Source organism: Primulina tabacum, chromosome 5 (assembly GCF_025594145.1).
Source record: "Primulina tabacum isolate GXHZ01 chromosome 5, ASM2559414v2, whole genome shotgun sequence".
Taxonomy (NCBI): Eukaryota; Viridiplantae; Streptophyta; class Magnoliopsida; order Lamiales; family Gesneriaceae; genus Primulina; species Primulina tabacum.
In genome coordinates, this window is record NC_134554.1 from 5,479,964 (window position 1) to 5,507,883 (window position 27,920).

A 27,920-nucleotide genomic window follows, 5' to 3' on the forward strand; every position below is an offset into this window, starting at 1 on the left:
CTAATGAAAAAATATTGTTTTTATTTCAAAATATTATTTTTATTGTAAATATGAGTAATATTGATTTGCTTCGTAAATAAAAATATGTGAGATTGCCTAAAAAAAATACTCATGTATAAAAAACACAACTCCGTGTGGACTCTTTCACTTTAACTGCAAGTTCTTCATCTATTTAGCTTTCAATTATATCCACACTTCTCTATGTACGTCACTTTCTTGAAATTCAAAATTTGAAAAGTTCATCTTCATCGTAGAATATAGATTCTATTTGAACTTGGCTTTCACATTCTCTCGCTTGAGTTTGAATCAAAACCCATTTGGGCCTAACAATTTCTGATATTGGTTCCAACTACAAAATATTAGAAACCGACAAATTTTATTTTCTAATTTGCGAGTTTCTTTTATACACTCAACTAGAAAAATCCTTCTTTTTTTTTTTCTAAATTCCAAAAATAAAAGTATACCGTATTGGACGCAGATATTCATGTGCAGTTAATATACCATGCATAAAATATCATATAAGTAATATACCGAAGATCTTACTTAATATGTGATATTCTCAGTATCATAATTTATACGGAGAATTTAGATTTGAAGAAACATTTGAAAGTAGGTCTTTTGTGAGATGCTTTCATGAATCTTTATCTGTGAGACGGATCAACCCTACCGATATTCACAATAAAAAGTAATACTGGTAGCATAAAAAATAATATTTTTTAAAATGGATGACCCAAATAAGAGACACGTCTCACAAAATACGACCCGTGAGACCGTATCATACAAGTTTTTGTCATATTTAAAAGATTAATTCATATCCAAATATATAGTGTAAAATATATATATCCAATCGAACCAATGGATTTGAAGAGTTTCATATCCAAGTATAACTTTATATAAATATATTTCAAGATTGTAAGTATTGTATCAATTATTATATTTTCTATTCACGCGTATAATCTCTACATGATTAGGAAATTTGTTAAACGTCAATAGTATGAATATTATTTTAAAATATATTTAAATATATAAGAGAAAACTTAGGCCGCAGCTTTGGGTTATTGCAGCTTTAATATTAGGCCGGCCTAAAAGGGCCGTCTAAGGGCCTTTATTCGAGTGTGCCATTGGGCCTATAAAGCCCTACAAACTGACTGCTGTCAGGTCCATATTATACTTGAGTAGCAAACCTTCTTAACTAACTCTATACCCTAAGCCTCGTTTTGTTTTTTTTTTTTTAAATTTATTTTGTACATAAATTTTTTTAAAACTATAATTTTTTTCACTTGAAATATAAATATATTTTGATATAAAATCATACAACCGAATATCATATTTCGTTTTACTATTACTCCAATTATCAATCACCCGAAAACCTATTATATTCCATTTTTTCTAAAATGATTAAATCGATCTCATCACTTTAATAACCAAAAAAAAAAAAAAAAAAAGAAACCTCAGTTATTTCCAATTATTAATATTGTTATTAAAATCCGATTGATGAAGTAGGTTGAAGCGTCGCTGTAGAGATATTAATTATATATGCAAAACATGGAAATATATTTTCAAACATTCCCACACATGCATTGTACGTTGGGTTGGATGTGAGCCCTTATCTTTAATTGTTTCCCCTGTTTCTTGATGTGATCAATCGAATGACTAGTCGGCCATGGAGAATTTGAGTACACGTGTGTAGAATTATTGCAAGATTGGGTTTCGGATTATTATATTTATGAAAATAAAAAAAAATGAAAAAGGGAAAAGAATTTTGAATTATTGATGGGGTGATTTTTATTTTTTAAAAAAACATAGTCCATGAGACATATACATTGAATAAATTTGATATTATAGAATTAGTACTTCCAAAAACCATGCCACGAATCTTGTAAGAATTCAACATCTTAATTGACTCAACAATAGTTTGAGTTGTCTTCAAGCTTTGCCCAATCAAGATTGGCAAATATTAATTAGCTGCCAAAAGTGATGGGGTTCCTCTATGTAAAATATACAATCAAATTACTACTCAAAATTACATCTAGTTTACCTTCCAAATTAAGAGGGAAAATATTATATAGGGCTGTGGTTATTTTGTCATTATCAATATCATTATCTCGAATAATTTTCTTACTCGATTTAACAATATATATATATATATATATAGATAGATAGTTTGGGAATTTCCTCTTTTAGATGATGGCATTAGGGCATCACAACGGGGAAGGAATTTTGAAAGTGGATCTTCACCAACTATTTTATTTTATTTGTAAAAAAAAAAATCCAACCTCTTTACATTAGTGCTAGCCTCAAAAGTGCAATGGATTGTAACTCAATGAAAAAGTAGGGGAAAAAACAATTGAAGATTGTGTTATTGTAGCCTCCCTTTTTATTTAATTACCACTCACATCATTACAACTATCATCCCTCACTTTTTGTACATAATGGCACAGAACGAAGAGGGTTAGCGATGAACATGATGAATATCAGACATGTTTATTTTTCTTATATAAATCTTACCATTAAAATGTTATATATAATTACGTGGAATCATCCAATTGGACTTATCTAACCTGTCTTCCCCCCAAATTTGTGGGTTAACCACGTTTCTTGAAATAACACTTAAAATGGTTAAAAGATTTGAAATATTTACCAAGTCAATCATGTATACGTTTTACAAAGTTTTGTGCGTATTGGGTAAATAGTATTAGAGAAGTTTTATGCAACAAGTTCGATCGAGAAAATGTTGTTTGTGAGAATCAAAATTCGTGACGGTTTGATCTTGTGTTAATCTATTTTACAAAGTTGAACAATCAGTAGAGCTAGTCAATAGTAATTTTGACATGAGGCTGGATGGGGGAGGAGGAGAGTGGTGGACGGCGCCCACCTAAGCATGGCGCTGTCAGGCTAAACCTATTCGGTGGGCGGGCATGCATTAATAGAGAGAGTAGGCCTCATTTCTATGAGATATGTTCTCTTTTAGCATTAACATAAAAGTGCATGCAGCCATCCCCATTTCTTATAATAATAATTGATGATTGCAGGCAGTGGATTTATGCTGAAATAAAAAGGCTGAAAAGGAATCTTTCTCTGCATCATTTCTACGCTTTTTTCATGGCCAGTTATGATTCATTTTTATTCACAGATGGAGGAAAATTGCAGTGTTTAAGTGTTCGTTTTTGTTATAATTGCCTGCTTCAAAGGGACAGCACACACAATTAAAATTACTGTAAAGTGAACTAATAGCTGTGAGAATCAATGCCAATTGGGCCTGAAATGACCATTGCTCGAACACAATCTTGTACGTTTTGGCATTCATTGTATGTTAATTAATAATTTTACTACTTCCCTCGAATCTCCACTCTATTAAATTTGAATTTTTCAACCTTTTCTGATCTATTATCATCATCATTCTTTGGTTCCTTTAAATCGTTTAATGTAGAAATAGTTTGATTTTGAAAATTTTAAATTTTTGTGTGTTGCATTTGATTTGATTTTATTTTTGGTCACAAAATAGACAGCATGCATGCGTGCATCCATGAAAACATATATGTGTAACCTAAATTGTTTCACTCGTAGATAATATAATGTTGAAAATTTAGTATGAAATTTAAACCTTTTCGAGAAATTCAGACAATTTTGACATATTTTTTGGTTCGGTGGAGGACAATTGCCATGGCACGCCTCCATTGGATCTTGATTTTGGGACAATTATAATGTTATATGATACGATAAACATAAAAGTTTTTCTCTTGGGACAATTATAATGTTACATGATATGATAAACATAATAATTCAATATAAAAAAAAAAATCTTATGTGAGACGGTCTTATGGATCAATTTTATGAGACGAATATTCTATTTAGATAATTCATAAAAAATTATTACTTTTTATGTCATATTGTAAATGGTTATCGATAGCTACCATCGTCTTAAAAAACAAAGTAGCCTTTGATCAATTTCACTAGGTAACACTATAAGCTCATTTTGTGTATGTGTGGTGTGGTCCCTCACAAAGCATTAAAATTTTGAAAATTTATTAATTATTATCACAGACCTAATTAAACAACTTGCAATTAATTACATAATCAACAAGCAAATTATATCCATGCATTTATTTGATACATCGAGTACATATCAGTTCAAGGGCAAATTTCATGCTACTTTCACAAGCACTACCCCAATAATGCACTTAAAAACGAAGATTTATCAATATTTATACGATCCACTGAAAAACTAATATACTTCACATATATTGATAAATATTCACATTTATATGTATTTTAGGATAGTGGCCGTATAGGTAGCATCTCACTTACCCAGTTGACGTGTAGCTACATATATATCATTAAGTTAAATAGTATCATACAAGAAAGTAATTAAATTTTTCGAGACGTAAGATTAATTAATAGACGACTTAAATTTTCATTTGATTTTTCTCAAGGTTATACGTTTTTATCTGTTCATTCACTCCAGATAATCACGATTAATCTTTTAAAATAATTTACATTTTTTTCGGAGGAGGGGATATGGAACATACGGTTGTATCCATCGTTAAGAGGAAAATGAAACGTTCTCGGAGAATGAATAAATTATAGCGCATGACATAGGCCAAAACACCATATCGAGTTATATAAGCCGATCTCGCATATGGTAACATATAGTTCGATTAATACCAATAGTTTCGATATGAGCTCAATAATCGCAACGATCTCTCTTTTCAAATTTTAAAATAAACTTCACCAATTCGGATATCACTCCGAAAGAATTTTCATTTGAATTATTGTTACAATAATATGTACTTCGTGATAAACATTAGACAATATATAGTAAAATTCTGGTTGTTACGAGCCCCGTGGACCATTATCGGACCATATAATCGAACCATCCTAAATAATTTTATTTTTTTCCTTGAAATATATTGTGATAGATAACTATATACCATTACAATTTATGATTAACACTAGATGGAAATAGTAAAAAAAAAATATTAACATTCATTTTGCATAGAATATTTACTTCAAGATGAGGTGGCCAACAAAGAAATAAAATCGTAAAATCCACTTTCCAATGAAATACCTCAAAATGCCAACATCCTCTCCAATGTCGCACTCTCCGAAAACCCACGAGCACTATCGAGGCCATAAAAAAAATTTGAAAATGCAGCAATCCAATACAAACAAGATTTCTTGTTCCCCCTTATCCCACCTAGAAAAGATGCACCGAGAATTTAAAATAATTTCGAAATTTGTAATTACTAAGAAATATCAAATATGGATAATTTTGCATTATCTTAAAAAAAAAAAAAATCAGCAAATGACCAAAACGACCCTATAGGATGATTGATGGGTCCAAAGGGCCATTATTCAAATGTTGAGCTTCAAATATCATGAGGGTTTGTTCACTGTAAGGTGTAGGAGGAGCATCATACATTGTAAGACCAAAAAAAAAAAAGAAAAAATTGTGGTGGGAGAGATAAAATATGATAATAATAAAAAGGGTTTGAGTGGCCTGAAAAGTCTGAATTTTCTTTTTTGGTAGAAGGTACACTACTCAAATACAAAGAATCCCATGATTTCAAATCCTTTAAAAGTACACAAAGATTGAATAGAGAGTATAAATCTAGGAGAAAACAAAACCCCACAAATTTCAAGAGAATAGAAGGGAAGTAAAGGAACAAAGTCTGTTGCTCGAGGAAGAAAAAAAGGAAAGAAGAGGCTGAATAGCACTCATACCAAAAGAAAATACTAATATATGTACAATATTATTTTTAAATTCATTTTCTAAATATTAAACCAATGTTTCCATGATTTCATATGAAGCCAGAAGTAAACTCAAGAAAAAGAAAACAAAGAAGCAAAAGAAATAAAGGGAATTTGAAGAGTACACAAACTTTAGTTTAAGGTCTCCAATCACAGTCAATTCGGTCAAACTTTGTTACAACTCAAATCTAAAATCATTTAAAGCATTACCAAAAAGCAAGATTTTACTTTAAAAAACTTGTACAAATTGTTTATTTCTTTTTTTACTCTGTAACACAACCCCATCCCCACCCTCCTAGCCAGATAAAAGGAATAAATTGTGTGAGAGTTCATGAGGATTTCATGTCCCTCAAATTTGCCTCCTTTCACTCTCTCTTGTTTTTCCCCTTTTCTTTCGTTTCCTTCTTCCTCTGTGCGCATAAAACAATGAAAATGGCAGATTACCAATCATCTTTTCCTCTCAATAGGAAACAACCATCATTGCTCCCAACAATCTTTTCTCAATCTTAGAAATCTGAGCTGCTTCTTTCTAACATTGATATTCCTTCGTTTATTTATTCCACCTTCTTTCGATATAAATACCACTCTCTCTTTGCCCTCTTTATCTAGCCTTGTTTCTGTATCTGTTTTCCTATATAATTTTTTTATATGATGGATCCTTCCTCCAACTCCGTCAATGGGTTCTACAATTTCTTGACTCGAGGAATTGATGATCTTGAACGTATGTTTCAGTCAAACAATTTCATGTCAATCCAGTTCCTCCAAAGAGTTTTGTCCCTTTTGAGATCTTTGCACACGCGGATGACCCTTCTGGTGGGGAAACTTCGCTTGCCGGTTGGTGAAAAATGGCTTGATGAATACATGGATGAGAGCTCCAAGCTTTGGGAAGTTTGCCATGTCCTGAAATCTGGTGTTTCGGGCATGGAGAATTACTACTCTGCATGCCTTAACATAACTTCCTCGCTCGACGGCCATCGCCATTTAAGTCCACAGCTTTCACGCCAGGTGAATGAATGAATACTTGCAATCAAGATTCATTTTTATTGATAAAGATCAGATTTTTGTCTTGATGGCTTGTATAAGTTTCTGTCTTGCTTAATATAATTTCTTGGTTAAGCAGGTTATCCGGGCTATATCTGGATGCAGAAGACAGGCCGTGGGGCTGGAGGAAGAAAACAGGTCTTTAATAGAGACAAGAATCGAACCACTTTCATTGAAATTCGATGAAAACATTTCGGTAGAATCGAAGCTAAATGGATTCAATGGATTTAGGGGAGTGCTTTATGCAATGAGAAATGTCAGTTCATTCTTACTCCTGATTCTGCTCTACGGATTAGTTTACTGCTGGCCTGAATCAAATTTCTCAAGAAACATCGGATACGAAGGGCGTCTGTTATTTGGGTCACCTTTCATGATCTCAACAAGCAGGCTGCAGCAGAGGGTGGCGGGTGAAATCGATCAGATATCGGGTCGACCGGGGATTCTGCTGCATGAATTCAGGAGATCCAGAGCAGCAATGGATGAGCTGAGGATGGAGATGGAGATGAGGTGTTCACAGGGGATTGTGGATTGGGAATCAGAAGGAGGGATAAGGGAAAGTGTTGAGAATTTGAAGGATTGTTTTGGGATTTTGAGGTCTGGGACTGAGAATATAATTGGTCAGCTTGATGATTTTTTTGATGAAATCGTGGAAGGAAGGAAGATGCTCTTGGATTTCTGCAGTCATAGGTAGAGAATCAATGAGCCTTTTTTTTTAAATCCAAGAAATGGCGAAAAAAGGAAATACAAGTGTAGGAAAAATTAGCAGCTGGTTGAATGTAACTTGTTCATCTTTTTACCCTCTTTTCTTCTCTTAAAAAAAAAAATCCCTTCATTTATTTTCTCTCTTTTTGAACCATATGTCCCCCCATCCCTTTTGTGGATTCTTTGTTTTTACAGAAGCTAAAGTTGGAGAAAAGTGCACATAACTTTCTTCCAAGACCCCCAAAATGGAAATTTCTCCAAAGAAAATAAAATATTTAGCAAAATAACAATCAACAATCATCAAGATTCCAGCATGAGAATCCAATGGCCAACAATTCAAAAAAAGTTGAACCAAATTGTTATTATGACTGTATGTTATTTGTTAAAAAAGGAACATGACAGTACAAACAACAAGCTGTAATGCAGGAGAAGCAAATTTAACCAAACATAAAAGTAGAAGCCTCCCTGTTTCTGTTTCTGTTCCTGTCTTCCATAAAAAGAAAGCTGTAAAAAAATGAACAAATAAATAAATAACAGAAACCTGTTGTTGTTCAAACAGACCAAATCTTGATATTATATGTTCACATATATCCTTTCTTATTATTTTTTAAAAAAGTCAGTGTTGTGTTGTTTGATTCTTGATTATTTACTAGTAGACTTTGTGTGCGGTAAAAATGACTGCTCTTTCCCAGTGGGTGGCTTTGGTACAGTAAAAAGGACTGGTGGATTCCTGGGTTTGGCTTTAATGTTAAAAGCAGATGCATTTTTTTGCACTCTGTGAAGCTTTTGTCTGATTTTGTGTGTTTCCTATGAAATATATGGATTTTGAGGATCAAACATTTTCATTTGCGACTGTAAATTTATAATATTGTTTTTATATTTCATCCCTCCCATTTATTTATATTTATTTGTGTTTTCACACCGTTTTAAAAAATTATTGAAAAAACAAAATTTACTAATAAAATTTTCATTTTTCTCTTAATTTATTGAGTGATTTTATATGATATAAAAAACTTGTTAGAAATAACTAATGTATTTAATAAAGAATATAAAAAATAATATTCAATAGATACTAAACTATTCCGGACTAATGAAAAAACGTGACATTTATATTTGGGACAAAGTGTGTATATTATATTATTCAGTGATCTGTGCTCCATTTTTACTAAAGAATATTTAGGGATTTTTCTGTACATTATTTATTTTTATTTAATAAACTGAATTATCTCATAGAGTTTTATTTTAATCCGTGATAGTTGACATGTGATGCATGTGCGTAAAATTTTAGCGAAGGACATAAAATTAGTCATAATTAATTATTACGCAAAGTATAATCATGTTATGATATTATTTCCTATCTAATTTTGCGTCCGAGTATTTTTTATTTTATTATATTATTTTTCAAATAAAAAAAGAAAATTTTGAGAAAATGAAATTATTGGTAAGAAATTTTGATGTGTATTAAAGACTAATATTAATAATTACATGTCTCTCTTTTTTTAATAAATCATATGTCACTTTTTTTAAAAAAATAAATTATATGGGTCTCTTAATTATTGATTACGATATGTATTCATTCCAAAATTTTAATAATTTTTTTAAATGATAGATTTTTTTGGACTTGACACTTTATTGACTTACATAAAATCTCACATATTTGCAAATATAATACTATGGAGTCCTCTAAATTTTTTTTTTTTATACTTTTACAGATTTTCTTAAACATTTTCACATATTTAGTGGATTTAGTACTTTTAATTATAACTTATAGTTATTTATTGATTTCTTTGAATTAATAATTATTTGTTTGACATATATAATATTTTTTGTTCGAAATAATTTTAAAAAATTTATTAATGTAAATCAATTTACTTTTTTAAAACTTAAATAATTTAACCTTAGATGTATGTATATATATGTGTGGGTTTGTGTGTGTTTGTAAAATTTTAAAATGCGCCACTTGTTAATTTTTAATTTTAATTTTGCGTTCGAATTGATAATATATAACGATATTTTCATATTAAGAAAATTATTTACCGCAACGTTGATATAAATTTGATAAAAATACGATAGATCACATATTAATTTAAAATACTACAAAGAATTTTAGAAATAAATTTTTAGTAAAAAAAATTAATTTTATTTATTACAAAATTATTATTATTTCAATTCTATGGCCTTATAAAATTTTATGATTTTTCTATATATAGTGTAATAAACGTGTTAAAAAAATTATAATTTTAATTTTAAACCTTATAAAATTTAACTATTATAAATCATAAAATAAGTGTAATTTTTTAAACAACAATGAAACAAATTATTTTATCAATAAATCATAAATTTCTTTATAAATTATAGCTTAAATTATTTTCTTTTATTTAATTTATCACATTTGTTGCACAACTATCAAACTATTTAAGAATTAAACGGATTTAAAATTTATTGGACCTCTTTTATTATTATTAAATATAACAATCACTGATATACATCATAAATTAAAAAAATTAAAAAATCAATTCTAGAATTCAAAAGTTGATTTTGGTTTTGATTTTAAACTACCGAAAAAACGAATAAATGAGCAATCAACTATCCGAAGAGGGACAAAATGTATATAGAAATATATTTTGAAGAGTAAAGAGAATGAGGAAGATATAAATGATGAGATTAGAGAAAATAAATAAGAGTAGGTATCTTGTGAGACGGTCTCACGAATCTTTGTCTGTGAGACGGGTCAATCCTATCGATATTCACAATAAAAAGTAATACTCTTAGCATAAAAATAATATTTTTTCGTGGATTACCCAAATAAAATATCTGTCTCACAAAATACGACCCGTGAAACCATTTTACACAAGTTTTTGCCAATAAAGAAAGAGAGCTTGTGTGTGATTTTGAAAATTTTAAATAAAGTTTTGAGTTGAATTAAATACAATTTTTGATATTTTGTAGTTGTATCTTAATTTTCATGTTTGTGTGCTAATTAATTTAATAGAATAATTGAAATTTCATTGATATTTTGATTATATTAATATTTTTGTAGAGTTTATAAAAATCAATGTTTAATATAATTCAACTTTTTAAAATTCCATGAAATTTGAGTACCCCTAAAATTTACTTTTAAAATATAAAAATTAATTAAAAGTTATTAGATATTCCATATTGAATGCACCTACTACTAATGAAGAACTTTGATACGCTTTAAATGATAAGATACTCGTAAATCAAGTAATTCAATCATGCATCAATGTATGATAATGGTAAAGATAGCAATTTATTTAAAAGGAATCATTAAAAAAGAAACTGAATTTTCGATCATTTTTTTAAAAAAATTTATTTTATTTTTTAAGTCTAATATATTTAATTTAATCATAAGTATAAAATCATAATTATTTTTTGATATTTCAAATTATTGATACATCACCTTTAATTTTAGAGTAATAATTCACTAATTAATTTATAATTTTAAAAAATAAATTGGGGTATTATTAATTTGTTATGAATGATATATATTATTTTTTATTTAATTTATAATACATTAATTTATATTAATAATATTTTAATAGTAGATATTAGTAATTAAAGAATATGTATAGAGTTTAACATACTCAAAATATTCGAGGGAAAATTTGATTATGGTATTTTGTAGGAGGCCATGTTTGAAAATCTCTCTTTTTTTTAAATTCATATTATATTTTGGCAAAAACTTGAGTGGGACGGTCTCACGGGTCGTATTTTGTGAGACATATCTCTTATTTGTGTTATCCATGAAAAAATATTACTTTTTAAGCTAAGAGTATTACTTTTTATTGTGAATATCGTTAGAGTTGACTCGTCTCACATATAAAGATTCGTGAGACCGTCTTTCAAGAGACTTACTCATTTATTTTTGAGCAATTAAATGGCCAATGAAATCCAAACCTGAAACACCCGAATATATAAAATACCCAAAAAAAAATGGAGTCTTTTGCTCTTTATCCCAAGAACCATCGTCTCCCTCCAACTTGAAGTTGAAGTTAATAAAAATTTATCTTCGATCAATAATATCACAAGATAGATTAAATAAACTATTATATTTTTGATTGACAAAAAAATTATACGAAAACTAGATTATACAAATTTGATATATATATTTTTCTATAAAAGAGCTAGTTCAGTATTATGTAATCATTTAAAATATTTATTGACTTGGTTTTTATGTAATATATTGTTTTTTGTGTATTTATGTATTATTTATTGTATTTATTATTTTATAACTGATTTTTTGCATTATTTATCATAACAAGAGGACCAGTTTTTAAATTTTTCCTTCAGGCCCGATTGAACACATGTAAGACTCTGAGTTCAGGAGATCTTTGATCTGCGGAGAAAGGAGGTCAGGCCTAAGCCTGCCGGCCGACGAAGATTTACTCAATTTTACAACAGAATTAATGCCCAAAAACCCTCATCAGAATGGTAGAGTTTCAGTGTCACGTCTATTCTTTATCATTCTACATTTAATGTATTGTGTATTTTGATCAAAATTTGTTTTCCACAGTTTTTTGGCCAAATGTTATGAAAGTTGATTTGGAGAGTGCGTGTAGATGTGCCAACCATAAAAATACTGGTAGCATTACTAATAACCGATGTACATTCAAGTGTGTGAGAACCTGTAGAAATAGACACAAATTAGATGCGTGCACCCTCTCAGATTTTCATTGTTCGCATGTAGTGTAGAAGCTTTTCTTGATAGTCGTTGTCTAATACTAGTTGGAACAACCATCTTTTCATGTCATTTTGTAATCCAGATGGGCACTCTAAGACATGACATTACCGATTAGTGGTTATATTGGTCGATCACAGCTCAAAAATCAGACAGATGGTCACAAGCAGACGCTGGAATGTGGCAGTTGAAGCTTCGTTGTCACACCAATTTGTGTAATTCAAGTTTTTTTGCATTCTTCTAACAATTGAAAGTTTTAGTATTGTGTTCTTCCAATGCAAATCCTCAAACCTTCGCCCGCTACACTAGAACCCCTTTGCCCTATTATGAAATAAATCAATCATGCCATGTTCATTGGTTGATAACGCTCACGTATTCATTCGACATTTTAGGTGTATTTATTTCGTTGGACACTCCGTATGTCTGCTTCCCAAAATGGCAGATCCACCGTTAGGACATATGGAGTTGGGACCAACGATGGTGTTGCACATTCCGCAAAGTAAAAATGTCAACCAACAAAAAAATATCAGTATCAGGCGTACATTAATCAGGAAACTGTTGTGATTCACAATGCCGAAATTTCTTGGCTCGTAAGATGCAAGGCTTAAGTATCAACTTGTTATAAACATCCAACAATGTTTAATAGATCGTCACAGGGATCTTATGATCTAGGTTTTCACTTGTGCAACACACTTTTCCTTGGTGGTTTTGTTTTCTTCTGAAAGTGGTTCTGTACCAAAAGAAAGAACCGTGAAATAAGAAACAAGATATCATTAATTTAGTTTTAGCGTAAACCAAATAGACCAATAATCACTCTCACCTTCTGCTTTTCCAGAGCTTCATAATCAGTCCTCTCTCTCCATGTGCTCTTTCGGAGTTTGATTGGTCGATTACCTACGTATTTACCTGCAGTAAGAAATTTTATACACCATCAAGAATAAGCATTAGTAACGACTCTTAATTAATAAAATAAGCCCCACGTTGTACTCCATAACAGGCAACATGAGTAAGTTCGGACATCAAAAGAGTATTGTCATGGAGAGGTCGCACTCTTATGTGATTATTATAAGTAAACACTAGATGTGCCAAAAATCGAGCAGGCTCATATATTGTGGTCTATGTAACATGCAGAAAAAAGAGAAGTCACAATCAAAAGTCCAGTATGAAAAAGCAACAGATACACGGGCATACCATTGATTTCCTTCAGTGCTGCCACGACGTCTGCTGGATTAGAGAAACTAACAAATCCATAACCCTTGGTCTTGCCAGTCCTCTTGTCCCTAACAACCTGCTTCATTATTAGCCCACCTTGATTTTGGGTAATATACTAGAAATGTAAGCCAAGTGAAAGGCAAACTCCCAAAAGGGAATGAACGCACACTAATGTGTAAAGCGTGAACATAAAATATCTCTAGTAAAAATTCGGGGTAGCACTGAACAACAGAAGATCCTGTCAGGTCTATTTGTTATGACCACCTTAGAGTATTCAATATAGACTGATGACTGATGAACTTTGCTATAAAAAGCATATGCTTAGGTCATGGTTTAGAGAGAAAAAGGCAGAACTGAAAATCTTGCAACATCAAGAATATTTCAACAACTAAAGTTGGTCTACCTATCCCCCCTTCTATAAACAGGTGAAATTACCGTCAAACATCAGAAACCTACAAATCACATTACTAAACTGCAGTCAGGTTGGGCAATTGTTGCACCGTTTTATTGCAACAGCAAACATGTTAATTTGATTGTTAACCAATCTGCTCTTGAAGATTGAAAGCACCATGACAAGCACATCATAGTATAAACCAAAGAGAATTCTACCTCGCTGAATACGAGTCAAAGGTCGGCTCTGCACTTTAACTTAACGTCTGTAGAGAGCATGCAATACTCATGTACCAATCGTGGCAGGAGTAAGAGAAGTAACATTAGATTATGAACAAAAAAGCGACAACTTAAGACAGCAGAAAAACTTACTCTGGCCATATTAAAGGAAGGAAGTCTTGTAAATACTTTCGATAAAACGTCATCATTCACCTCATTTCCAAGATCACCACAAAATAAACGATAATCATCTGCAAGTTACAAAATATCAAGAGTTGAGTTGCTTCCAGCAATTTTCGCTACAGAACGGAAAAAAGGACAAGAGTAGATGTAAAAGACAAATAGTGAAAGCAATTAAATGTGATCAAGTCGAAACGATTTCTTTATGCAATAGGAGCCAAGTTGACAAGCAGATTCAATTCAAGTATGAGCTTTGGAGTTTTTCTGGTCTCAATTTCGAGTTAACAAGCAAGTCAATCTCGAGCACAGGAGTCACAATTGAAATGCTCACAACATTTCATTATTTTTATCATTTTGGCCACGTTTACATATGGTCTTGAGGTAAATTAATCAATTAAGGAATAAATATGCACACTGGACCTTAAAATGCATACACATAACTACTTTTCCAGAATGCAGACAAGTTGTGGTCATTTATCCATAGCCTGAAATCCTGCATACCTTTTTAACCCAAAATTCATAAAGGAAAAAAAACTAAGAGCAAACACTACTCAGGAGGGAAATGGCGAGGAGTAAACAATAACTCAGTCCGGACCTGTCCATGTAATAAGAAAATAATACCATAAAAAACATAGAGGGAAGAAAATTCATACTTTCGGGCCACTCTGCAAGAGTTGGATCCTCCCAAGCCTGCCCTGCAGCTTTCCGGGGGATTGCTTTTTTCTTGGTGTCTGCTTTGTGCTCGATCTCGCTGCTAGCAAGTGCAGCCTTCACACTCTCAAGTGCTTCTGGCGTTATTGTCTGTGCATCTCTCTGAAACAACTGCTGCGCCTGCAAACAACCACACAAGTTCAGGAAAAAATTGTCAATAAAATAAATGCAAATAAGTACAAGTCGACATAGTAAGCAAAGTCTACAGTGTTGCGTCATAAACACACATCAGAATGGTAACCAAGAATATAAGATGAGTTCTCCCATCAAAGATGTCTTCATCAGGGCTTTCTATCACTGATACAATATAATCGTACAGGGATTCAAAAGCACCTTGTTTTGTGCAGTTGGAGAGATTCACGACCTAAAAAAAGGGTAAGACCATAATATTTGGGATGACTCCTTATGCTGTCATGGTGTTAGTAGCGTATATACAAGATGTTAACTCTGAACAAATCCCTGTTCAAGCACATGTATCCGAAGCATTTAGAGCATGCTAAACGCTGGAACTAAAAAATAGCTCACGAACTCCGAAAAAGGGTAAGCCCACAATAATTAAGATCACTCTTTGTGCTGCAATTATGTTTTTTGCATCAATACAAGTTCAAAAATGTTAACTTTAAATAAATCCCTGTTCGAGCACATGCATCCGAAGCATTTAGGGCATGCCAAAAAATATTCAGGAATTAAAAATACATCAACAACCCTGAAATTTCCATTGACAAATTAAAAAGAAGCTGCAAAATGTAAATTCAAGATTAAATCGAATGGAAGGAAAGAAAAAAAATTGCCTGTTGATATTGCGGCAAAGAGTAGACCGATGGAGGACCGGGATACACGGGGAGCTGAACCGACTGAATAGCTGGCGGAGGTGCAGCTCCGATATACGAAACGGGAGCCGTCTGTTGGAGATGAAATGGTGTGGGGAAGTAGGAGGCGGTGGAGGCCGTGTATGTGTATTGCGAGCTTGATGAAGGTTCTGCTCCGGTGGTCGTCGGCATCGAAGCCATCGCAATCCCTAATCGAACGGGGATTCCACAGAAACGACGTAGCTTTAACTGACTTTGATTTTGAAGAAGACAGAGAGTTAATAGAAAAAAAGTAACTTGTAGGATCCATATCCAAAAGCCCGCCCGGCCCATATAATCTTTGATATTGGATTTTTCTAAACTCACATTCAAAATTTGATTCTATTTGCATATTCCTTTTATTATAATTTACTGGTACTAAATAAATCATTGAATTGAAGGGAATGAATGTTTGCATTTTAAATAAAATACACATAAATAGATTTGTAATTATTACAATACATTCAACCATAATCAAAATAACTAATATTTCAATCTCAACCTTACAATTAATATACATTTCCCAAAAAAATATTTCAATTATATCGTAACAACATCATATGTATGCACTTTATATTATACATAAAAGTGGAGTGTACATAACAAAAAATCGAGTGATCACTTATTTCACTTCCTGCTGGCTCTCCAACACCAAATGTAAAAAAAATATAAAATATATATTTACATGTGGTTTTTATAAAACATATTTAGTCTTCCTCGTGCATATTTGACCTCTCTCTCAGTTTTCTCAGCCGACCCATGTCTTGTAGTGACCTTCTGCATCAGACCAGAAACAATAAGGGTGAATTAGTGGGTATAAAGTATCAACAATCAATTCAAGACAATATTATATATTCGAAAAAAACCACATATCCAAATAATTGGTTGTAAAACTTCAGGTCCATACTTTTTTCTGTCTGTGGACTTATAAGTGGAAGTTGCTAGAAACACGGTTCTAATCTGTTCTAGTCTAGTGGAAACTTCCCTGATTCCGATCCTGGCTGAAGGTGAAATGGCCAAACAACTCATTGCCAAACCAAGAACAGAAGACACACATTGCTCCCTTGCAGAGAAATCCTGGTCTTCTGGTTTAAGCAAATTGGTATCCACAACTTCGAGTATTGTGTTCTTCTGTAGTGAGATGTTCACCCAATCTTTCAAGCTCGTTTCCTCGTTAAACATTTCATCTGTCGGCTTTTTTCTTGTGAAAGTCTCCAACAGCAATATACCAAAGCTATACACATCACCGCTGGTGGATACTATTCCTTGAGTCCCATATTCTGCATTGATATTGAACAATTGGAGAGCTTAAAGATATGTTCAGATTCAACATTTTGAAGTGGGATTATATGTTAGTGCAGAAAATTTTTACCTGGTGCCATGTATCCGATCGTTGCCAGGGTTTTGGTTTGAGCCATTAACTCCCCTTGGTCAAAGAGTTTGGCGATACCAAAATCACTAATGTGGGCAGTCATATCATCGTCCAACAAAATGTTGCTAGGCTTTAAATCACAGTGAATGATAACTGATGTGTGGCCAAGATGAAGATATTCCAAGGCTGACGCAACATCCATTGCTATGTTCAACCTTTGTAACAAATCCAACCAACAAAACTTCTGGGAATAAAGCCAATCATCAAGGCTCCCGCCATGCATGTACTCTAAAACCAAAGCTTTGAAATCTCTATAACTGCAGCATCCAATGATTTTAACTAAGTTCCTATGGCGAATTTTGCTAAGAACTTCACCTTCTGTCTTGAAGCTCTTGGCTATTCTGTCTGAATGCAAACTGAAAACCTTAACAGCAATTACTGAGCCATCCGAAAGCACTCCTCTGAACACTGAACCAAAACTTCCACTTCCGAGTAATCTGCTCTCATGAAAGTCATCTGTTGCTTGTAAAAGCTCTTGATAAGAAATTCCACCCCATGAATCAAGTAATGCGCTTTCACACTCTGGTGTGCCTCTGTTCGATTTTCTTCTCCTAATTATTATAACAATCAAAGCCACTATCAAGATTGCTGATATACATGGGGGTATAACATACTTCATCAGCTTGACAGTATTATTCGACCTTGTTTTTCCTTGACAAGTTGGAACTTGTAAACGAGTTTCACCACATAGACCGAAGTTCTTAAGGAATGATTGAGCAGTGAAGTTTGCAAAGTTTCCTCCGGTGGGAATTGGCCCTTCTAGTCTATTGTAAGACACATTGAAGTATCGTAAGAATTTGAGTTCTGCTAGTGATATTGGAATGAATCCAGACAAATTATTGAAGGAGAGATCTAAGGATTCCAAACCTTTTAGATTTCCAATTGACCCCGGAATAGATCCTTCTAATATGTTTTGCGCCAAAGAAAGGAAAGATAAGGATTCTTGATCGCCAATATTACTAGGGATCTCACCTGAGAACTGATTCCATGATAAGTCTAATTCTCTGAGAACCTTAAGATTTCCAACAGCAGGTGGCAAGGAGCCGTTAAGAATGTTTGTCGACAAGTTTAAGGCCGAGAGGTCATTCAGGTTCCACAAGTTAAAGGGTACACGGGATTCAAATTTGTTAGAGTCTAAATATAATCTTCTCATGGATTTGAGCTCACCGAAGCATTCAGGAATCGGGCCAATCAGCATATTGTTACTCAGGTACAAATCCCCCAAATTTCTTAACTGACAAAGGTCACTGGGGATGTATCCTTCAAGCTTATTGTATTCAAGATATACACGCACGAGTCCTGTTAATTTCCCTAATGTTCTTGGGATGAATCCTGTCAACTCATTACTATCCAAGTATAAATCTCTCAAGCTAGTCAAGTTTCCTATCTCTTGAGGAATGGACCCTTTAATTCTGCATCCAAATGCCCTGAAGACCTGGAGAGAATCCGAGAAATTTCCGATTGAGGCTGGGAGGATTCCATCGAGCTGATTTAATGATACTTCTACTGACTCCAGCTGTCGACAATTTGTTAATGAAGATAAGAATCTCATTTCTTGATTGTAGTGTTCTCCTGTTAGATTATTCTCTCCCATCAAAAGGCGGCGTAAGAGTTTTAGATTACTAAAATCAGGTATTGGGCCTGAAAATGAGTTGGTGCCCATATCCAAGTTATTAAGGTTAGAAGCATTGCTTGTGGAGCTTGGAATTACCCCACTGAATCTGTTGTTAGACAAATAAATCTCTTCAATACTAGGAAGCCAAAGTCCCATTGTTGATGGAAGACGGCCTGAAAAACTATTGTTAGAAAGTGACATCATTTCTAATGTAGAAATATTGAACATGGAGGATGGGATAGATCCGGATAATTCATTGTAAGCGACATTTAATTGCACAAGATTAAGGTTCGCAAGCTCCGATGGCAATCCACCTGTCAAAATTCAAGATTTAGCTACTCATGGGAAATTATCGTCAAGAACCGAAGTGTATTTTGTCGCCATATGAATGAAATCATTAAAAAAGAAGTCAATATCAAATCTTCTGTGTAAAACACACCTTTATAGTTGTTATAAGGTAGAAAAAGACTTTGCAGCCCTGTGAGATTTCCAACTCCTCTAGGTATCTCACCTGTGAGGCTGTTCAGGGACAATGATAAGAAGGAAAGCCTTTTACATCCCCATAAGTGATGAAAAATTCGTCCTGTTAGATTATTAGAATAGAGCGACAGTACTTCCAGGTTTGGTAGATTAAAATACATGTCAACCGGCAGGCTTCCAGATAAACTGTTGTTGGCTAGATCAAGCGATGTCATCGAAGACATGTTGAAGATAAAAGATGGAATCTTTCCTGTTAGAGAGGCTCCCCGCATGCTCAATAACTCTAAACGTGTAAGATTTCCAAGTTCTGAAGGAATTTCGCCTGGAGTGCTATCAAAATTCAGATACAAGGATTCTTGTAAATGAAGGCCATCATATATTAAGATTATTTACCACTATGATTCTGATTTTCATGTAAATCAAGTAAATAAATAATACAAAAACGACACTTGAACAAAAACATTAACCACTTTCTTATCAATCATATAACATGTTTTTGGTTCAAATAGAAAAAGATACGCACCGGCCTGGAAATCATTTATCCCAAGATACAGATTTTGGAGCTTTGTTAGACTGCCGATTGAACTCGTTATGCTGCCACTGAAATGATTAAAAGATAAGGACAACACTTGGAGCTCCTCACACTTGTATATATTGTATGGAATTTCTCCATGAAGCAGATTACTAGAGAGATGGAGTCGTTTGAGTTTCAACATATTATCACACATATCTGGTGGAAGACTACCTGACAGGCTATTGCCAGTAAGATCAATGGATGCGAGTGAAGACATGTTAAAGATACCGTGTGGTATCACACCCGTAATGGCGTTATACTTGAGATCGAATGTTTCCAAAGAAGAAATATTGCCGATTTCTAGTGGGATATTCCCATCTAGAAAATTGTACGCCATTCCTAACATCCTTAGCTTTGAGTTGTTGAATAATGATGTTGGGATGGTGCCAGAGAATTTGTTTCTGCCCAGAAACAATACCTCAAGTCTTGGTAAGGTTCCAAACCATGATGGGATTTCTCCTGTGAATGCGTTGGAATCTAAATAGATCACCTCTAATCTGCGCAAATTAGAGAGCTCGGGTGGGATGGAGTCTGTGAAATTGTTCAAGCCGAGGTCTAAAGAAGCGAGAAACGTCAAGTTTCCAAGATTCGGAGCAAGGATTGCACCCAAACTAAAACCCGAAAAATTTAAAGATGTGACTCGTTGATTCCTGGCGTCGGTGTCGCAAGACACACCAATCCAGCTGCAAACGGATGCATCACTGGACCAGTTTCTGGCCAAGACTTGATAAGGGTCCAAAGTGATTGAGTTTTTAAAAGCAACAAGTGCGTTCTGGTCAGTGGTTAAGTTAAAATCTACTTCAGCAGAACAAATTGTGATCTTGTACAGAAAAAGTAATGCTGTGGTTGCGACGAAGAAGACTGATTTCGTCATGAATTTTTGTTGACGAAGTTTCTGGGAAGACTTGAGTATATATATACCAAGACTTCTCAGCAAAACGATCGAAATATTAATTTCGGTATGTATACGGTGGTTGAGTAAGGTGGGAAGTTGGGACATATATTAATAGAGGAAATAAATCCACACAGGGACCACAGTATTTGGACAATGTCAAAAATCTGGAACTTTGTTCACCCGGTTACCTTTTGGCTTGATTTTTCTTCTTTTTTTTTTCTTTTTTTTTTCCAGAGTAAAATTGAACATAAATCATTCACTTACCGAATCGAGATACGCCAGTTGTTGTCTGTGTTCGAGTTGGTGGGATAGACGAGTCTTTGACTAACGATCAGAAGTTCGATGCTTTCTATTAACACCACATTATCGAGCGAGCTTGTCATTACAGGGTTTGACTAACATGGTTTGTATGTTATTGCGTTAGTTTGAGGATTTACCTAGTGCATACCAAAAAATAGAGGTATCGAGTTCTCACGTCATAAAAAAAAGTATGCGAGTTGGTTTGTCCAAAAATCAAATTTTTTTATAATTTTTATAACTTAGTTATTTGTTCAAAATTAAAATTGGATGTCAGTATCAAACTTTGACTGCAGTTTTACAAAATAGAAAAAAAAACATTTTGGATTTTGATTTCGATACATATTTAAATAAAAATAATAATGATTTTGATATTAAAAATAATGATTTTTCATGTGTAGATCTCATAAGAAATTTTTGTTTAAAAAAATTAAAGTCGTTTTCTCAATTTTAGTTCATAACCAAAGTAAAATTTAAAATAATATGCAAATCTCAAAATTCACGATTTAATAAAATTTCAAGATTTTGGTCGAATAAAGTTTTGTCACTCAAGGCCATGGAAATCTAAACTATAGAATTTCTGTCTAGAAATATGAAAAGCAAAAGAGAACAATCAACAAGTTGAAAGAAGAGAAAAAATAATATTGCAAAAAGAGTGAAAAATCCTAAATATTAATGTCTCGTATGTTTCTTATTTTTTACCATTCCATTCATTGCAAGAGCTTATAAATTCAATCTCAGCCAACATGTCATGTGTAGTTCCTTAAATCCATCGTGTTTCAATTGTAAGTACTTACATGGTTCAACCACAAACCCCTTCCGAAATTTCTTGCTTTCGCGACGATGTGCCAAACTCATCCGATTCATCTCTTTTTCAGGCGTTTTTGACCCAATTTCAGCATTCTCATATATACACAAATCAAAAATCATGATTAAAAACATAAAACCAATTTAAACCATTAAAATTATCCTAATCTCAATAAATTAGCTTAAATAAATAAGTGAAAATATAACTCTATCATAAAGCTATTATTACATTTCTAATTTTGAAAATAAAAACCAAATTTGGGATAATTGAATAGTTACAAAGTTACTCAAAATCTTTGATGATATATAGTAGATATGCTTACAGTCATAATTGTGTGTGTTAATCGGGATATTCTGTGATATTAATCTGCCAAATATGACTGACACAACAATATGATAATATCGAGCATATATATTAAATATATAAATACGTTTGGGTCAAACGTGCATGAATAAGAATAATACTTGATGAATGACATTCTGGAAAAAGTCTCGTGCTTCAAACTACTGACGTTGTACCACTTAATCTTGTTGGCTAGATGGACCATAAAAGAGTGACGTCAAAATTTAACGGGTAATATTGTCTTTGTTGGGGACATGGTCGGCAGTAAAAAAATTATAAGACTGGTCTATAAAGAATATGAGACAACACCAACAAACATACACACATATAATCGAACTCATGGGTCTAGCAGCCCGATCTATTAACACCCAAATAGGTGTACGAGTAAAGAAAATAAAGTTGTCTTGATTAACAACTATAGATTTTGAACTAGCAGTAAGCACTTGATCCTAATGATTGATATTAGAGCGAATTTATGAATTCAAGTTATCCAAAAGCATATTTCTATACTTATTGTGCAAATGTTGGGTTAAGCGTACACGAGTTATACCAGTACTGAGATGAGTGACCTCCTGAGAAGTTCTCGTGCGTCAAACTGCTGATGTTACGTCGCTTTATCTAATTGGTTAGATAGCTGTAAAAGAGCGACGTTAGATCTTAAAGAGAAATACTGACTGAATGTAGAGAAAGAGTAAGACTGATCCCGAAAAGATAATGAGACAACATCGGCAAATAGCTGACACGCACTTGTCTAGACTCATGAGCTTAATAGTCAAATCCATTGGCACACAATTAAATACACTCTGCGCTTACATGATTATAGGTAAATAAAATGTGACACTATGATTTTTGGTCTTTGTGTTAAACGTTTCATCCCGCTGAATCTGTTGTCGGACAAATAAATTAAATCTCTTCAAGACTGGGAAGCCTAAGTCCCATTGTTCATGGAAGACGGCCTGAAAAATTATTGACAGAAAGTTCTATCATTTCTAATGTTGAAATATTGAAAATAGAGGGTGGGATCGATCCGGATAATTCATTGTTAACGACATTAAATTTAACAAGATTAAGTTTTGCAAGCTCATATGGCAGTCCACCTGTCAAATGCAAGAACTTTTAGCTACTCATGCATCATCAAGAACAGAAGTTTATTCTGTCGCATACACGCATGAAATCTTTTAAAAAAGAAGTCAACGCCAAATCTTCTCTGTAAATTTGTTATCAGCTAGGTAAAGATATTGCAGCCCTGTGAGATTTTAAACTCCTCTATGTATGTCACCTGTGAAGCTGTTTTCGGACAGTGATAAGAACAATTCGGCCTGTTAGATTATTAGAATAGAGCAAAAGCCCTCCCAGGTTTGGAAGATTAAAATACATGTCAACCGGCAGGCTTCCAGAAAGATCGAGCGTTATCATCGAAGACGTGTTGAAGATAAAAGATGGAATCTTCCCTGTTAGAGAGGCTCCCCGCATGCTCAGTCACTCCAAACGTGTAAGATTTCCAAGTTCTGGAGGAAATTCGCCTGGAGTGCAATCAAAACTCAGATATAAGGATTCTTGCAAATTGAGGCCATCATATATTAAGATTATTTACTAATACGGTTCTGATTTTCATTTAAATCAAATCAAGAAACAATACAAAAACGATTTTGATGATATTTAATTTAAAATAATATGTTGCAAAAATTGCTTATTTAAAAACTTTTTCTATAAACTATGTACTTATAGAAGTAAAAGAATTTTGTTACATATATTAAACTTGAATGATAATTAAAAGCATTAGAATAACATAAATATTTTTAATGTATCATAAAGTGATTTTGGTTGTTAATTTTAAGTGAATTATGTATTTTGACATAGATTCCATGTAGAGATACAAAATCAGTCCGTCTTGCATTTATTTTCGGAAATTAAACCCTATACGCATGAAAATTCAAAAAAAAGTTGGAATAATTTTGTAAATAAGTAACAATTAATTTTCATCTATTTTAGGAAATTAAATAGTATCTATGTTATGTTATTTGTTTATTATGAACTTTTATTTGAATGTTTATACTTCAAATATTAGCAACGAGAAGCATGCTTGGAAATTTGTGATAATATCGTATTAGTTTAAATTATTATTACTGTAGGTTTATTTAATTAGCTGTGAGGGTTTTTTTTATTGAAACACTTTGTTTGATAATTAATTTTCGATTAGTGTACTCTTATCCACATAAATCATGGTTTTTCGAATACTTTTTCAAGTGTGTCTGGATAGATAAACATTGCCTTTGAATATCTTCAATTAATGATGTTCTATATGCAATAAAATGTATCTTTATTAGATATTTTAATTTTATTGCTTTAAAATTATTATCACATATCTACGTGCGATAGATACTTCAAGCAAGTTTAATAAAATTCCATTGAAACACTAGAACAAATATACCAAGGACGCAACCGTCTACACAGAGGCTTCGATCACAGCAACTAAACTTGACAAAAACACACTGAGAAGAACTAAACTCGAACACACACTGAGAATATCAAACTACTACTCCACTCGAACCAAGTCGATGGCATTATTATCAATCACAGAAGTTACTGTAAACCAGAAAAGATGCACCAACAGAATTAGTAATAGGAGAAATACCATAGGAAAAATGGACTTAGTAGAGACAAGAGTGTTACTCTTCTTCAGTCTCAGATTCAGCACTCTGCAGCCACTCCACAAACGGCTTCACATTTTTCCAAATTGGGGAGCTTTTATTGCCACCATGCAAGCCTTTCTCGAACCATTCCACTATGAACTCTTCTTCCAGCATATCGTTGTCATAAAGTGCTTTCACGACCAAACCCACTTCTTTTACTGCCTCGGGGCTTGCTTTCCCACAAAAGCTCTCTATGGCATGAAGAAGAATTGGCTGTGAATCCTCTTCCTGAACTGCAGCAGCAACGAAGTTCTTCTTCTTCACGACCTCCTTCGAGAAACCTTTTCCAACTCCCTCGAACAGAGCTTCAAAAAGGGCATCAGTTATCTCTTGGGCAGTGCCAGTGAGAGATTCCAAAAAGGGTTTGAGTTTGTCTGCAGGAGAACCTTTTGAAAGATAATCCTTTATTGCATCAACAAGTTCCACGTAAGCATTGGATTTAACCCCGTTTGTCTGTCCATTAACTTTAGGTTTCTCTTCTCTTCCTGGAGAGTTCTTCCCTGATTTTGGCTTATCTTCGTTGGCCGAAAGCACGACCATACTGGCAGTAACGGCATTTAACTGCTCTTGAATTCTTTGTTGTGCAGCTGCAGCAGAGGTGTCGGTTTGCCACTCAACGTCATCATCGCTGTCGCCACCAGCAGCAACTGCTGCTTCATTCTCATATTCATGGTTACCTGATGGCGAATGGTCCTCATCAGAGTGATGGGATTTCTTCTTGATGGATACTTTTGGGGCTGCATCCTTCAAATTACCAGTTGAACCCTTCTTCTTTGCGGCTTCTTTCTTAAGTTTTTTCAATTCTTCATCGGCAGCCTCACCCTCTTTAAGCCGCTCCTTCTCAGCCCTCCTCATTGCTTTCTTGTCTTTTGATCCTTTCTTTGCCTCAGGAGGGTTTTTGAGAATGAATGTTGTGAGTTTGTCCCTCATGTCAACATCTGATACAAAACCACAAGCTGCACATTTGAGATTAATCAATTGGGATTTTGTGATAATAATTTCAGTTTCAGGGTTCCCACAACCATAACATTGGACAAACTTCTTGATGAAGTTCTCGAGGAGTCCAGAAAGTTTTGCCGTATCATGGGCCCCATTGACATGGGAAGTCCCAGTTTTCTCATCAAACTTGGATTGAGCTCCCAGTTCACAACCAAAATACTTTGTGGTGTAAGCAGCAGGTCTAGCCAAGGCCTTCGCAATGTCAACCATATTGACTATATTGGTCTTGATGCCATTTCCACGACCCTCAATTTTGGTCATCATTTTGGGCATCTTATACCTGTAAAAGGCATCATCTTGGTTTCCAGCGCCAATATTTAGCAGAGCCATTTTCCCCACTTTAATAGGTATCTCTGCATGACAACTCAGAAATTAAGCAGGCTATCTTTTTACAGATGAAGGAAAAAATAACTCATCTTGAGTATGGTAAAAATACCTAGCTAAGGGGGCAGTCCACATAAACTGGAAATCTTCGCCGTGTATCTTATATGTTTGCAAAGATTCTTGATGAGTGCAGCCAATTTTGAAAGCAAAATGCCTATCTTTTTTTCTTGACCAAGGACAGTATTCTCCAAGTAACCCGATCGATGATAAAAAGAAAGTGGCCCGTTCAGACATAAAAAACGTTTCTAACTTGACTTCCTCCACTTTTGCTGACTGCAGTGACCGCAGTTGTACCAACCAATACCTGTAAAAATTTACAGAATCCAAGTATAAATACCCAAATACTATCAATTAAAAAAGAAGACTACGAAAATGATAAAGTCCTAGATCAGTTGAACTTGATAGTTTTTATGATCAGATTTAAATCAATAATTTCAACTTCAAGGATAAGTGTTAAACTCATAAATAATAATGTTCAGATCATTTGTTCGTCAATATTAATCCCAACAGCACACTTTTGATAAGCCATGACATTTATACATAACATGAGAGCTCATATTAGCAATCCTCTGATCCAAAACACGGAAAAAGTACAAGAAAGATCAGACACAGCGAGTTCAAATAGATACCTCTCCAGGTAACCAGACCCTGCTAATAAAATAAGTGAAGATGGTGGTTTTTTTATTCTTAACATGTCTGCTCTTATTATGGCATCCATAACTATTGACGGAAATTATATCTTTCTACGCAAATATTATACAAGTAATCATGTGGACTCTCGCGCGTTGATAAATATATAAAATATTCGATATTCACAATCTCAAATCGAATTTTAGAAAATGTTTTGAAAAGATAACAGCAAATAAATTCAATCACAACTGCGTAGGTCATAGATTCAAACTTCAGAGTCAATAGTTTAAAAGCAGCTGAAATCCATTTAAAATCTCCATTTTCAGATCCAAACGACCACTAACAAATTCAAAACTAAAGACAATCAACACGAAACCCAGATTCATCTCAAATCCTAAATCAATTAAACCACATACACCATAATCTCAATTAAACAAAATAAAATAAATCGCATACAAAAACAGATCTATAAATCAACCACGCAAAAACAGCAAAATAACAAACTGGATCGAGAAAATAAAAATAACTGGTCAACAAAACTCAAATTGAAACACGTAGATCCAAAATAGGACAAAACAAACGAAATAAATCGGAAGATTGGAGACCGAAAAATACCTTTTAACTGGTAGGAGAAGGGAAAATTTAAAGTGAAGAAATATCAGGGAGAGATTTTAAGCTTCGAATACGTGGTTGAGACTAGATCGGGAAGATACATAACGATGAGCGTGTGTTTATTTATAGGGGGGAAGGCAGGAAACCCTAGACTTTTCGATTAGACGCGTAATAGATATAATTTATAAATCTCTCCATATATTTTTTATATTAATTAAATCAATAATTTGTGAGACACAGTCTGATGTATCATATTTTATGAGATTGATTTCTTATTTGAGTCAGTCATGAGAAAGTATTACTTTTTTTTATGTTACTGGTATTATTTTTTATTGTGAATATCGGTAAGGTTGACTCGTCTCACAAAAAAAATTCGCTGAGACCATACATTCAACGGATAGTTTTG

The 27,920-nt window shown here is 33.4% G+C and overlaps 4 protein-coding genes across 7 annotated transcripts; 1 reads left to right on the plus strand and 3 right to left on the minus strand.

Moving 5' to 3' along the window:
* Window positions 1-6,012: 6,012 nt before the first annotated feature.
* LOC142544642 (uncharacterized) lies at window positions 6,013-7,718 on the plus strand. The gene is made up of 2 exons (XM_075651674.1): window positions 6,013-6,756; window positions 6,872-7,718. The coding sequence occupies exons 1-2, from the start codon at window positions 6,400-6,402 to the stop codon at window positions 7,481-7,483; spliced, it is 969 nt and encodes a 322-aa protein (XP_075507789.1). The 5' UTR covers window positions 6,013-6,399; the 3' UTR covers window positions 7,484-7,718.
* Window positions 7,719-12,717: 4,999 nt separating this feature from the next.
* LOC142545848 (uncharacterized) lies at window positions 12,718-15,988 on the minus strand. 2 transcript variants are annotated; one of them, XM_075653250.1, is made up of 6 exons: window positions 15,697-15,988; window positions 14,848-15,025; window positions 14,168-14,265; window positions 13,385-13,481; window positions 13,014-13,099; window positions 12,718-12,923 (listed from the first exon to the last, which is right to left on the minus strand). In XM_075653250.1, exons 1-6 carry the CDS (start codon window positions 15,913-15,915, stop codon window positions 12,870-12,872), a joined length of 732 nt encoding a protein of 243 aa, XP_075509365.1. In that variant the 5' UTR covers window positions 15,916-15,988; the 3' UTR covers window positions 12,718-12,869. The 2 variants fall into 2 exon arrangements, 1 of the variants encoding a protein (XP_075509365.1); XR_012820374.1 differs by lacking the exon at window positions 12,718-12,923 and having other exon boundaries at window positions 14,015-14,265; window positions 15,697-15,915.
* On the minus strand, window positions 15,708-20,780 carry LOC142545847 (uncharacterized). Of its 3 annotated transcripts, none has more exons than XM_075653248.1 (5): window positions 19,804-20,778; window positions 19,240-19,602; window positions 17,126-19,114; window positions 16,661-17,033; window positions 15,708-16,530 (listed from the first exon to the last, which is right to left on the minus strand). In XM_075653248.1, the coding sequence occupies exons 1-5, from the start codon at window positions 20,726-20,728 to the stop codon at window positions 16,461-16,463; spliced, it is 3,720 nt and encodes a 1,239-aa protein (XP_075509363.1). In that variant the 5' UTR covers window positions 20,729-20,778; the 3' UTR covers window positions 15,708-16,460. The 3 variants fall into 3 exon arrangements, with proteins under 3 accessions (XP_075509363.1, XP_075509361.1, XP_075509364.1); XM_075653249.1 differs by lacking the exon at window positions 15,708-16,530 and having other exon boundaries at window positions 16,540-17,033; window positions 19,804-20,255; window positions 20,345-20,483; XM_075653246.1 differs by lacking the exon at window positions 15,708-16,530 and having other exon boundaries at window positions 16,539-17,033; window positions 19,804-20,780.
* A 3,799-nt stretch (window positions 20,781-24,579) lies between these two features.
* Window positions 24,580-27,673, minus strand: LOC142545849 (eukaryotic translation initiation factor 5-like). The gene is made up of 3 exons (XM_075653251.1): window positions 27,518-27,673; window positions 26,325-26,576; window positions 24,580-26,241 (listed from the first exon to the last, which is right to left on the minus strand). The coding sequence occupies exon 3, from the start codon at window positions 26,216-26,218 to the stop codon at window positions 24,866-24,868; it is 1,353 nt and encodes a 450-aa protein (XP_075509366.1). The 5' UTR covers window positions 26,219-26,241; window positions 26,325-26,576; window positions 27,518-27,673; the 3' UTR covers window positions 24,580-24,865.
* Between the last annotated feature and the right edge of the window lie 247 nt (window positions 27,674-27,920).

What these genes read in the sequence shown, in the direction of transcription:
- LOC142544642 (XM_075651674.1), top strand. Translation starts at nt 6,400, where the DNA reads ATGATGGATCCTTCCTCCAACTCCGTCAATGGGTTCTACAATTTCTTG. An exon ending in GTCCACAGCTTTCACGCCAG is followed by an intron (nt 6,757 to 6,871) that starts GTGAATGAATGA and finishes TTGGTTAAGCAG; the next exon opens with GTTATCCGGGCTATATCTGG.
- LOC142545848 (XM_075653250.1), bottom strand. Translation starts at nt 15,915, where the DNA reads ATGGCTTCGATGCCGACGACCACCGGAGCAGAACCTTCATCAAGCTCG. An exon ending in TCTTGCAGAGTGGCCCGAAA is followed by an intron (nt 14,266 to 14,847) that starts GTATGAATTTTC and finishes TGTAACTTGCAG; the next exon opens with ATGATTATCGTTTATTTTGT. An exon ending in CTTCCTTTAATATGGCCAGA is followed by an intron (nt 13,482 to 14,167) that starts GTAAGTTTTTCT and finishes ATAATGAAGCAG; the next exon opens with GTTGTTAGGGACAAGAGGAC.
- LOC142545847 (XM_075653246.1), bottom strand. Translation starts at nt 20,728, where the DNA reads ATGACGAAATCAGTCTTCTTCGTCGCAACCACAGCATTACTTTTTCTG. An exon ending in ACCTTATAACAACTATAAAG is followed by an intron (nt 19,115 to 19,239) that starts GTGTGTTTTACA and finishes GAATTTTGACAG; the next exon opens with GTGGATTGCCATCGGAGCTT. An exon ending in GATCGGATACATGGCACCAG is followed by an intron (nt 17,034 to 17,125) that starts GTAAAAATTTTC and finishes ATATCAATGCAG; the next exon opens with AATATGGGACTCAAGGAATA.
- LOC142545849 (XM_075653251.1), bottom strand. Translation starts at nt 26,218, where the DNA reads ATGGCTCTGCTAAATATTGGCGCTGGAAACCAAGATGATGCCTTTTAC.